Below are 12,524 nucleotides of genomic sequence, written 5' to 3' on the forward strand. Positions count from 1 at the left end.
CTATACCCAAAAAACAAGGAAACTATGTCAACATCCATCTGCAGGCCTGCACGCCTCCCATTCATCCGACTTGCGTTCTCAATCTCACCTGCATTTTTTGCGACAACCTTTGTTGGACTAGCGAACGCACAAGTGGGCCATATCCAAGTGTCGATCAACAATCTCCCTGCATGCGCACTCCCGTGTGCGGCGAGGGCGGCGGCAGATGTGGGATGTGCCATGTACATTCTTTTTTTTGGCATCCTTGACCATGGCTAACATCAGACTACAGGAGCGACGCAGATTGTACCTGCTCATACCCGTCTTTCTCCGATTCAATAGTCGAGTGCTCGCGGTCCTCATGCCGCATTGAAGATTGGGGCACAACGGATCTTGTTCTCTTCGAACTGTGCCAACTCGGTGGTATGTCATGACCCTGAAGTTCGGTGAAGCGACTACCGACACATCCTGTTCTTGCAGGTGAACCTCTCCCAACGACGCGACAAGGCCGTGACCCTGCGCCTGATCCAACACCTTCATCTGCGTCTCCACCCGCTGCGTCTTCCCGCCCCCCACCAGCCGGCACGAACACGAACACGAACACGCGTACAGGCACAAACACGAACACCCGCACCCCCGCGCCCTCGACACAACCGACACCAACGGCGGGGGGTATCACTCGGTCAACCCCTCGTGGTACCGGGACATCTGCCCCAGGATCGACCACTCCAGCGCCAGATGCGTCGGCGTCGGCATCAGATGGGACACCCGTGTCAGAGTCTGACGGATCGATTGGTGCGTCGACGACGACGCAGCCCCTGTCGTTCTCGCTCACGACGATTGAAAGTCTGAGTGGCAGCACGACGGTGTTGGTTGTGCAGACTTTACCTGCCTCTAGTGGATCTGGTACAGATGGCGGTGGAGCGACGAGTGGAGGTGGAAGGACAAAGGAAAGCACTGTGGCGGCGGGAGTGGGGGAGTTGGTGGGTGTGGGGATGATTGTGTTTTTTGGGGTTGGATGGGGATTGTGAAGTTTGCGTTTTGGACATTGAGTATTTCACGGCACGTTTGTATTCAGTCCCTCCCTCGTATCTCCTCAGTTACTGACCTATCAGTTGGTGTAGGACTTGAATTGATAGTTTAAGAATCAGGTCCATACCTGTCCCATGCGGCCGTCGCCAACTATTACGTACGAGTATGTACACCATCGTGCTGATCTTGATGATGTGATTGTCGAACGCCGATCGATGATCTTCGCTAGAGTTGATGCTGTTATGTCGGATTGTTCCGACGTCAACAGAATCGTTTGTCTACGTTTGCCAGGCGATTTTGGAAATAGACAACAAAGGTGGTCACTCGAGCATTGTATAGCATTCTCAGACTGGTAGAGAGTGACTGCCACGAGTACCGTTTCGATCAATGGTCTTTCTCATTTTTCATTTCTAAAGTCGGAAAAGATATTTAGAAAATTACAGTATCCGATGCTGAAGCGAGTCGGGCTGGGAGGGTAAACGCGCAGCACCCAAGAAAAATGGAAAAAATGGGAGCTCGGGGTCCAAGTTGCGTATCATATGCGACGTTATCTCGCGGACTCTTCTTTCTTTAGTACACGGGTTGACATTTTTGACACAGTTGTGACAGTTGGGACTTCGAAGGGGCTTGGCAAGTTCGAGAGTTAACGTGTCATGGATACCAAAGTTGGATGGGCACTACAGGAGTTTGGTGAGTGAACCCGACGCGCAATTTCAAGATGATTTGGCAGCATGCTGTACAAGCGTTTCATGATCGACATTTGAGTTGTTTAACAAGGTTATACAAAGGTTATGCACCTCACTGGATATAAACTGAAATTCCATAGCTTTGGAACTTTATTTCTACGTCTTTCAATATACAAACGAGGCCTCTGTATATTTTTACCACTCACTTTTGGTACTCATTAAAATATGCCCAACAATAGGAAGGAATGCGTTTCGGCCTCGGCGGCGACCGTCAGGGAATGGGTACTATATCGAAAGCCAGGGAAGACATGCTTCTGAGACGTCTGAGGGATCGTTCACTATCGACTCCAACCCTTGGCTACTTCTCGCTTAACGCACGGAAACTCGGATTTTTATCCGCCTAGATGCGAATGACTAATTGCAGGGAAATAATGCCCTGTGGGATAAGGACCTGAAAACCTATAAAAGAAAGCTAGAATGGTGAGATAGGTCCCCAAGCTGGTCTTTCCACACTCACATCTCTCATACACTCAACTCAAGTGCCGGTCACTTGTACGTTATATATCACTTTGACTTTCACCTATGTGGATGTGCTGATACTGATATTTGGTGTTGGATAGAAACTCATACACCACTAACCAACACAATCAAAAATGCAGTTCAAGTCTATCATCTTTGCCGCTGTCGCCCTCGTTTCCGTTGTTTCTGCCTACCCCACTGAGTCGGGCGCCGACTCTGGAAACCTCTAGTACGCTGTCTTTTACTTATGGCATCCTCATCGTTTTTGACATTATGTGTTTGATGAACAGCCGCCGCAGTGGAATTCTCAAATGCAACAACCACAACAACCAGATTGTCTGCGACACTACACACCAGTGCGCGCGTCCTGGTGCTACGCCAACGCCCAAGCCAGGCAAATATGGAGGCAATAACGCATGGTGCAGCGACTACCACCGCTGCAAGTGCGTTTGAGGGGTTGTGTCATCTATCTTGGATCTATGCTTTGGCGGGAATATATGAGTTTTGTATGACGGTCGTTGTGTGATTAAGTCTGACATTGCTATACCTTGAAGGCTTATTAATTCGTTTGGAAATTGAATCTGCCTGCAAACAGCTTTTTCAGTTCGAATACAGAGACAGGATTCTCATCTTTTAACAACTGTCAGAAGTTTGTTGACCATCGGGTGCTTGGCTTAGAAATGGAGAGCGCTTCGTCAGTTCGTTTGTTATTGAACTCACCTGAGAAGTTTAATAAATACCATATCTTATCTCTACAGATGCATTAGTACTATATAGCACCAAATCAAGATATGTTTTCTCATTATATCCCCGAAATAGTCCTCCGGTCATTGCGCCACACCGTTTCGCAGATTATCACACCCCATAAAAGCGATAGTGCGCCACAATTGACTGCAGGAGGTATCTACATAGGTGTGTCATTTCACACAGTGAAACATATGTACAACGTCATGATTCCTACAATGACTTGACTAAAATCAGGCATTTAGTACCACATAAGTCCCTACGCTGTTCAGAATCTTTGGCAAGTATTTGAGTTGTAAAGGCAATAAAGAGAAGCTAGATACAGTATGCTTCAGGTTAGACGACCGATGAAGACATTCTTATTCTAAGAATTTTTCGTGGAATCTGGAACCTCACTCATTGTATGCTCTTGTACAAAAATTCAATATGACGTTATCTAAATACATAGGCGTTTGTAGTATCTAGTGACGACGAGGAGACGCAGGCCTGCGGCTTCCTGGCTTGGTTCGTTGCGCATTACCACTGATTTCTCCGAGGGGCTGTCTGCATGAACACTCTGTTTCGCAGTGAGAGTTCAAGGTCGGGTGAGCACCGTGCTTGCGAGTCGGTCGGCTTGATGAGTTAAGGCACTCGTGCGTGGTACCACACATCACCGAGTTGTTGTGCGATGCGCATTGAAGAGGGACGGTACGGCGTGTCAGAGATGAGAACTCAGTGCTAAAAAAGTGTGACATTAATCGCCATGGGATGGGTTTAAAAGCCAAAGAAGACTTACTCGTATTCTGACCGACGGTGACCTGCCCGGCGACCACCAGGTGACGCTGGTCTGCGTTTTGTTCGTTGTTCATTCCCACTGATCTCACCCAGAGGTTGTCTGCAGGAGCATTCCGTTTCACAGTGAGAATTCAATGTTGGGTGCGCGCCATGCCTGCGGGTGGGTCTGCTTGAAGAGGACAGGCACTCATGTGTCGTGGGGCAAATAACCGCGTTGTTATGCGAAGCGCACTGAAGGGGCACAGTGCGGCGAGTCAGAGAGGTGTACTCCATTCTATTGCCCAGATAAGTTTTTCAAAGGAGCGAGTGGTAGCAGGTCTGGAAACTTACTCCACTTCCCGGCGGTGACCGGCTCGGCGTCCAGGAGATGCAGGTCTGCGGCTGCTTGGCTTCTTGCGTTGCTCGTTGCCACTGATTTCTCCGAGAGGTTGACGACAAGAGCACTCCGTCTCGCAGTGCGAATTGAGCGTGGCATGAGCGCCATGCTTACGGGTTGGCCTGCTCGATGAGCTCAAGCACTCATGTGTCGTTGGGCAGATTATTGCATTATTGTGCGAGGCGCATTGTAAAGGTACGGTGCGACGAGTGAGCGAGCTGTACTCGGCACTGTAAAGGATATCTGTCAGGAGTTGCAGTGCGATGAGAAATTCGAATACTAACTCCTCATATCTTCGATAGAACTCTGGGTCACGAATAGAAGCAGCAATGCTAGATGTAGCAGCGAGAATGACAGCAAAAGCGACGGTGGTGGAGAAACGCATGTTGAATATTTGTTAGATAATCGCTAATGAAAACGGAAGACGGCGACCTGGTCAGTAAACATTCATATTGAGGGATGTAAAGGCTTTACCAGTGACCGGCACTTTGAGTAATTGAGTGGGGAAGCGCAGCTTGAAGAAAAGATTTCAGTTCAAACAGGCTTTTATATCCTTTGAAGTGTATATCGATGTTCCGTTGTCTATCGCATACTTAACTGTAGATATGAAACCAACAAGATGCCCATCATGAGACCCCTGGCCTTGGAGCAACACATTCTCACAGAACAGGCATCAATTATGACTTTTTCCTATCTTGGTTTGTCCCTTTGCATGCAAATCGCATAGGCGGCGGTGACACAATCGGATTTTCTTTGGCGTCTGAGGAATGATCGACCTACAAATGATTGCTGCATAGTTAAGATGTACGGTTTACTTGAACCCAGACAATTTCATAATTGCCATTCTGGGCTTATACTTTGTTGTTTAAAATCATATTTGGAGCGAGTACTGGCTGCTGGCACTGGTGCATGACGAATTACAAGCAAATATTCAATAAATCTCTTTCAAACTTCAAATCACGCTCCAAGTAGTCTAACTTCGTTGGAGTGTAGTAGATCATGGAACAGAGAAAAATATTCGGAGAGGGCAGTAATTTTAGACATAGACTTCCTCGTTCATTCTGTGTGGCTTCTTTGGCACATTGTAAAAGTTGCAGTGGAGTGGAGTTAAAGTTATTGTTCAGGACGATGACGACTTGGTCCAAAACGACCACAGTGTAACTGTAACAGGATGAAAAATTGCATAAATGGAGAGCACGGCTGAACCGGGCTGGTTGCTAAGATATGAAACTGCAAGTGTCAAGGCCCAGTGAAACTCGAACATGCGCCGAGTTGAGATGTGCTGCGCTCAGCTGTGAAAACAGACGTGATCACATGTCCTCAGCTGAGCGCAGCATTTGTCACCATTGCTTCTGAGCAATCCGGGGTAGCTTGTCCATAATAAAGCAGATTTTTAGGTGCATCTCTGAGAATTTATGAGGTCTAAGTAATGATTTCGGATGTGGTCTGAAATTTTTGGAGCAAAATGTTGCTTCAAAATCGGTTACTAGCTGTGCACATCTGAGGAAAATATGTGTTGTTATGATTTGATATGTTCATTTCGGCGCTGACAAAGTACATTAAGAGACTACAGAATTTGTCCCCCCTTCTACTCGGCATTCTCAACTCTGGTTGGAGAACTGTCTGCCTCGTAATATAGCTGGGTTCTAAGTGCAAAAATGCACGGGATACCGTCAGTAACTCAAAGTAAAAACACCTAAATGCATCAAAAACCTGTCATAAGGTTACTGGAATCGAAGGTGTGTCATGCTGTATTCGCTTTTGAAGCAGCCTTTCGCTCTTTTGAAAGATCCTCGTATTCCTGTAGAACAGAGTACTCGCTCAAGTAAGCATATTCCAATTTCAGATTGTAAAATTAAGAAGACACTGTACCTTCAAAGTTGCTGCATTTAATGCTTTAAAAACTCGGTCAAACTCGGCCTTTGTCGTATCTGGATGCTCCTTCATATAATCGATGCAGTATAGATTACTATATGACTCAAATTAGTAGAAGAATATAAGTAAGAAGAGAAAGAAACCCGTACCGAACTGACAAGTGAGTCGGATGCGGTACCATCGCCTTTCCCTTCCGAGTTTTTGAAGCACCCGTACCAGGGGATGCCAGCCAAGGAGAAGGGTCGGTACTGTGTTCAACTTCGCCATTTGGAGGCTTTGGTATGTCAATGTCGGCGCTCGAGGTGTGTCAGTTGATTCGCAAGATTTTGGGAAATGTAAAAGAAAAACAACTCACAACAAGTTTGTCTTCCTTGATTTTGATGGAGGCAATGACAACGATGCAACAGTAGGAGACAAAGAGGCTGCTAGAAGTCTTGTGGTCTCGGAGTTTGGCTTCGTCGATGCGGGGCCAACAAAGGTTGTCTGCATTTCCATTTGTTGTGGGTTGTTTATGTGTACAACAGATGCCCCCGTGTCTGTTAAATCGGTTGCTAGTGCACCTACGGGAAATGGAATAAAGGTAGTAGAATGATTCAAATTAATGATTTGCACCATGAGCTTACCCGCAAGTCTAGCCATGGCACCATTATTTGCTTGAGGTGACATCTGGGGTGTTGTAGCAGAAGGAAACATCTCACGATGAGGCACCGTAATAGCACCTAGAAGACTTGATGAAGAATCTACTGGAGCGACATCCGGGGCGGGTGTCTGCAGGGCGGAACTTGATAAAGAAGAGAAATATATACATTAGTATTAGGTGCAGAAAGAAATAATAGATAAAAAGGAAAAATACCTGTTACCTTCGTCAGAAGCACGGCCCTTTGCACCAACACTAGGCCTCTTGGCGTGATCTGACACATACATCGAGTCCATGTCGTCATCATCAATGATTTCAACAACCTCCTTATCTACTTGAACTTCGATAGGTGCGACCGTGTTTTTTGTCTTTTTGTGACGGCCTCGCTTTGATTCAGCATCGTGGTTTTCACTGATGTTAGCCTTTCGCTTTTTGAACGATGGTTTCTCACCTATAAATGATATGGTTAGAATGTAAACAATGTATGACTCTTACTTACGACTTAATGGAGCATGTTTACTGCTCCGACTCCACCGATTCCATCCCGGATAAAGCTGAGTTTTATATAAACAAAGCTTCCAGTTGTTGCTGCACAGTGTGAACTCAGGAAATTTTGCACGCATCGTGTTGTTTGTGAAGTCATCGGCAATCGGCATCTTCTTGGCCCACGTCGACGGGTCCAGTCGGTAATGGTGAAGCTCGTTAAAGCAGCTTTTGAGTGTCTGGCTTATCAGGGTCAGTCTTGCCTTATCAAGTGGGTCACCTTCTTCGTCAGTAAGATATGCCGTCGTTTTGACATGTCGGTTAGCATTTGCTTCTTTTTCTTTAAATGCTTTCCACGACGACTCATCCCAGTAACGAGCAAGAGGATAATCATCTTCCTCTGCATCGGGAACCTCGGGTGGCACCGTGAGCCTACTCGGAATGACTTGACCATTGCCCTGCTCGTTTATAGATGCAGTGGCCAATTGCTGGCCATTGAGATTAGTTTTCAGTGTTGTGGATTGTTGGAATTGACCAGCTCGGAGATTTGTAAGCTCTAACTTGAGCTCAAGAATTCGCTCGCTATGCTCTTTAGAGCGCATATATTTGTACAAAAGATAAGATAACATACCTTTTTGCACTATTCTCTGCTTTCAAGGCCATATTCTCAGTAAAAATTGTATAAAATGCTTCATTAGAAGCAGCAAGAAGCTCGGAGTTTGTTGCTCTTCGAAGAATAGACATGGTGTTAAAATGTCCCTGAGGTAGAGCCATGTTGACGGAAGGTTGGGACCCTGGTGCCAAAGACTAGATAGATCTTTTAGTGTAAGTATACAGTCACCAAATAAATCCCTGTCTACGTACATTGCCAAAATTCCATTGAGTATTGTGCTGATTTCCATTTCCGAGTACATCCTGCCTTCGAGTCGGAAATGCTGTATTTGTCATGTCCAGCAAAGAGGAACTGAGTTCATCAGTGAATGGTGCAGTATATTCTGACATCTCTCTTGAATGATATTGAGCCATAAATGAATTTGGTATTGTAGTGCAATGGGTAAAGAAACGGGACAATGTAATGGTACGCAACTCTGCAGTCAGACGTGTCACAATATTTGGTCATGTTTATTGTTGGTCACAACTCTATTATTATCCAGGCTCTCCGTCGATTTCAAGTTGCCTCTTCGTCTCCACGTTTAGGCATAGTATACAACCAAAATAAAATATATTATTGGCATTTCTACTCTTTTAACTCGTCTTGAACATAACCTGTCATCTCTGTATCATCCAGCCCCGATTTTTCTATCACAAACCACCAGGATTGCCCTAAAAATTGATCTCCATCTCGGAGCGGTAATGGCTGCATTGATACTACTGAAACAATATCAGTAATTTCAATGACAGAAAGACTTTCCTGTCCAATGTATTGACACGCTACAAGGGTGTGATATGACTGTTCTAGCAAATCTGCATCAGGTGGGCCATATAACGAGATCAAAGCATAGCCTTGGAATGTTGATTCAATCGGATCCTCGAATAAGAAGTAGTATTGCACTTCTCCAAAACGATATGTGTTGTTATGAATAATCTATTAATCCAAGTCAAGACACATTGTATAATTTAATTATCAAAATATACCTTGACATTCCGTGTAATCCGGGTATTTGTTGCTTGCTTTTTGTCTTCACAAAAAACACTGCGGGCAATTTGACTATTTCGAAGGCAAACACGTCCCCATTTACGCACAAACGAAATTCCAAGCTTGCTTTGAATCAAATGGCCCTCTGGAAGCTTCTCGGGTCGGCGCTGCCGAGGTGTTAAGAAGATATACCCATTTTCTAGGTCATAAGAATAGGCCGGAAGATGATTAATTCCAGTAGAATCTAGATCGGGACACATAGCCTTCAGTGCATTGATTTGAGAACGTCGAAGAGCAATCTGGCAAAGATTTCCATAAATGTTTGAGGGCTGTCGGATATCCTGGCCCATATCTCCAATTGTTCTCTCCATCGTGAACTGTGAATAATATGCTCCCGGTCCTATGCGAATTGTTTCTTGTGCGCAATGCAAAAGGGCATGAAGACATGGTCGGCAGAAATGTAAACGGTCCATGCGACGCTGATAGTAAAGGTTTTCATACTCTTCTACAAATTGGATAAAAAAAGAGTATGCTTCTCGCAACTGGCTTGCTTTGATTTTACGTTGAATTATAATCCGAACACCATGGACTAGTTTGCAAAAGTTTCGCCAATATTTTCCTGGCAACAGTGGTCGAAGCAAACCTGGTCCAAGACCATAGAGGAGAACAAAATATTCTGTAGCCTTGTAGCCACTAGAGATTTTTTCGGCAGGATTGCGTGGAGAACGATGAAAAGAGGATGGGAAATACTTTGTTGCTGAAGCAACTGATTGACCGAATTGACTCCATGTGTTCCCAGTTAACACCGCCCAATCCCAAGTATTCTTGCTATCAGTTTTATCACAGGATAATTGCGCTCGCCACAAAGGAATAAGAAGCTCTCCAATGTTTAGAGAAAGAAGGTGCATCAAGTCGAGAGTAAAGCAGTCGGGAACTGGAAGTGTAAATTGGGGATCAAGACCGCTAACAATTGTGGGTTTACTGATTCCTGTTGCCTTGCGATTATTTGTATATTCGGAAGGTCCAAGACCGGATGCTACAACTCTAGCCACCTTTGCATTATAAGCTGCAACTGTTTGTCGTTGATTTGCAGTAATATTTCTAAAATCATAATCAGGATGGATGTTGTCTTCTTCCTGAGCTCCATTCGGACGAAGATGTGCAGCACAATAATGGCCAATTCCTGGTTTATGGCGTCCTTTCATAGCGCATCCTACTCGGCAGCCTTGGGCGCCATGATGGCCAACGGTTCCAACAAGATCCGCTAGTGCAAGACTATCTGCCAGTTCAAGAAGATTGATTATACGTGAAGAAACTGTTTGATTTTTTAAACAGTCCCATACACGTATACCAGCACCATTATTCTCGCGTTGGATTGCCGAAAGATGGTGAAAGCTTTGAAAAAGAAATGAATCTAGATCTTTTGGCTTGTTTGGACCTGGAACAATAAGTGCTGGTAGAACATGTTTTTTTTTGTATCGTGTCGTGGGATCATAATCAGCAATAATCCAGATAGCAATCCAAGTATCGGACTTCTTGTTTTTGTACAGCTGAGCACCGTCAAAGGAAAACATAACCGTAGTATCTGTTTCGGAAAGATGTAGATTTTCGTGAAGCTCCAGATAGTCACTGCCGCAGAAAATGTCGTCATAAACAGAGTCTACCGTTAGATCACCAAGAATCTCTTCTGTCTTTGTGTGTCTGTAGCGCATGGCTGTAGCACTGTCTTTAGAACGCCGAAGTGCCTGTATCTGAGGACCTAGCGGAATAGTGCAAGCTTGTTTTCTAGATACCTTCTTTCCAGATGATGCCAAAACATCCGGCTCATATCGGCTTTCCCTGCAGACATAGCACAATTCAAGATCTGCAAATGGGCCGGTAAATGCATGGCAGGAATTTATACACATATCGTCCCGAATGACGACGACACCACTAATGGCAGAAACCAGATCATTGACCTGTTTGTAAGTTAGGATGTTGATATTTGGGGAATGTCGTAGAAATGCATTGCGGACGGCAGAATATGTCCGCTGAGATGCATTTTCACAGGCCATGAACAGATCAACAGAGAGTCGGATATCAGGATCAGAAATATCAGGGGGTCCTTCTATGGGATTTCGAAGGCGATAGCGAGTAGCATCATCGAGTTTTGTATTATCTAAAGTTGCCTTTGATATCAGGTCAATCATCTGCTGCGACCTTTTGACATTGTCAACACTGCAGAGATTGATTGTCACGGCCTCGTGAAACTCTTCAGAAACCCCAGTGTGATAATCATGTCTGAGATCAGAATTTGATTCTGGGTCCGACTAATCAACAGAAGAATTGAGCAAGAGAGTTGCGACTTGAGAAATTAGGATGCCTTACAGCTTCGCTTGACGGTGCTATTTCGCTCATATTGTCACGTTCAGAAGAGCCTATCTGGCTTTCAAAGAAAATGTGCAACTCAGAATCAAGCAGTGCATCAGGAGCTTGAACGATGCCAGATTGATCTTGGGCACCCTGTAGACCCTCTGAGTCCGATGCAGAGGTGACTGAACAAGTCTGATTCATAATATACATTGTCAACAATCCAACATGTTGAAAATTGAATATACAAAATGCACCTCAACGTCCTGAGGCTGGGAGCTTTGGACTCCCAATTGTGCATGAGGCTGAAGGTTTCTATTGGGCTCAGTGGACGCTGTATTCTTTGGGTTTATGTGCAAAAATTACATCAACCTACAAAATTACATGTTGTATATCAAACACATACGACAGGTGAATGTTCTCGAAGCCGTTTTGATGGCCTTTTCTCATCCAAACCATCCTCCGAGTCTTCCAAGCTGCTGCAAAGATCTTCTGTGCCATCTCCATATTCCATGACAGGTGTAGGAACCCATATGGGTCGTTCTCGGTGCCGGAGCAAGGTACGATAGCTCACTATAGCACCTTTACAGTCGATGCATGGACATGGTTTTGGTGGGTGAGCTGGCATGCTGCCGAGACAATGCCCTGTTTGTTGTAGCTTTCTCAGTAGTTGATTGAACGCTCGCAATTAGCAAGGGTTCGTAAAGATTTCGATTAGCAACTACGATGCACTTGAAGTGGACGCGCGTCCTATTGTGGCTGTGATGTAACTGAGTCAGCAATATTTTCATACAGCGCCGAGATTCCGCACAAATCTCAGCACCACTCAGATGCTGACTTTAAAACTCAGATTTGCGCAACTCTACGCATGTTTGAGTTTCACTGGGGTCAAGGCTTCGGTGGTATTTGACCGCCCATACCGGGGATGATGAGAGCCTTGCTGACTCATACTTTCGTCAGTGGATTTTTGCATGATTGGACACTGCGGGCATTGGCTTAAATAACGACCGAGTTATTTGTTGAATAAATGTTGAACCTAGTATTTTAAGTTTTCAAAATATATTCAAAATATAACCCCTGGTTAAATGTTGAAAAAAAAATCAATATATATTCAACATATAACGAGGAACCGGATCATCATTTATTCAACATTTACTCAGCTGATTTAAGGTTGAATAATGCTTGAACACAAATATACTATACAGGGTATACTTTTTCTTACCAAAAGCAACAATGCCAGAAGTGTACTCGAAAAGGCAATTTGGAGTGAGCTGACGCGTACATATGGCACAAAGCCTTTTTATTATAATTTTATGTACATCTACATATCAAGCCAAACTTGTAGGACTGCAAACACATCGAGAAAAACGTACAGCCATAAAATATGTACGTTATCGTGCAGAGAGTGCCGTGCATAACAGGCAGTGAGCATAC

General features: G+C 44.8%; 2 protein-coding genes across 2 annotated transcripts; one reads left to right on the forward strand and one right to left on the reverse strand.

Moving 5' to 3' along the window:
- Window positions 1–250: 250 nt before the first annotated feature.
- On the forward strand, window positions 251–1,010 carry JR316_0002816 (uncharacterized protein; the record flags this gene model as incomplete). Its single annotated transcript, XM_047888601.1, has 3 exons — window positions 251–301; window positions 322–402; window positions 432–1,010. The coding sequence occupies 3 exons, from the start codon at window positions 251–253 to the stop codon at window positions 1,008–1,010; spliced, it is 711 nt and encodes a 236-aa protein (XP_047753524.1).
- A 5,326-nt stretch (window positions 1,011–6,336) lies between these two features.
- On the reverse strand, window positions 6,337–8,107 carry JR316_0002817 (uncharacterized protein; the record flags this gene model as incomplete). The annotated part of the gene is made up of 5 exons (XM_047888602.1): window positions 6,337–6,766; window positions 6,839–7,073; window positions 7,122–7,687; window positions 7,737–7,912; window positions 7,970–8,107. The coding sequence occupies 5 exons, from the start codon at window positions 8,105–8,107 to the stop codon at window positions 6,337–6,339; spliced, it is 1,545 nt and encodes a 514-aa protein (XP_047753525.1).
- Between the last annotated feature and the right edge of the window lie 4,417 nt (window positions 8,108–12,524).

Source organism: Psilocybe cubensis, chromosome 2 (assembly GCF_017499595.1).
Source record: "Psilocybe cubensis strain MGC-MH-2018 chromosome 2, whole genome shotgun sequence".
Lineage (NCBI taxonomy): Eukaryota > Fungi > Basidiomycota > Agaricomycetes > Agaricales > Agrocybaceae > Psilocybe > Psilocybe cubensis.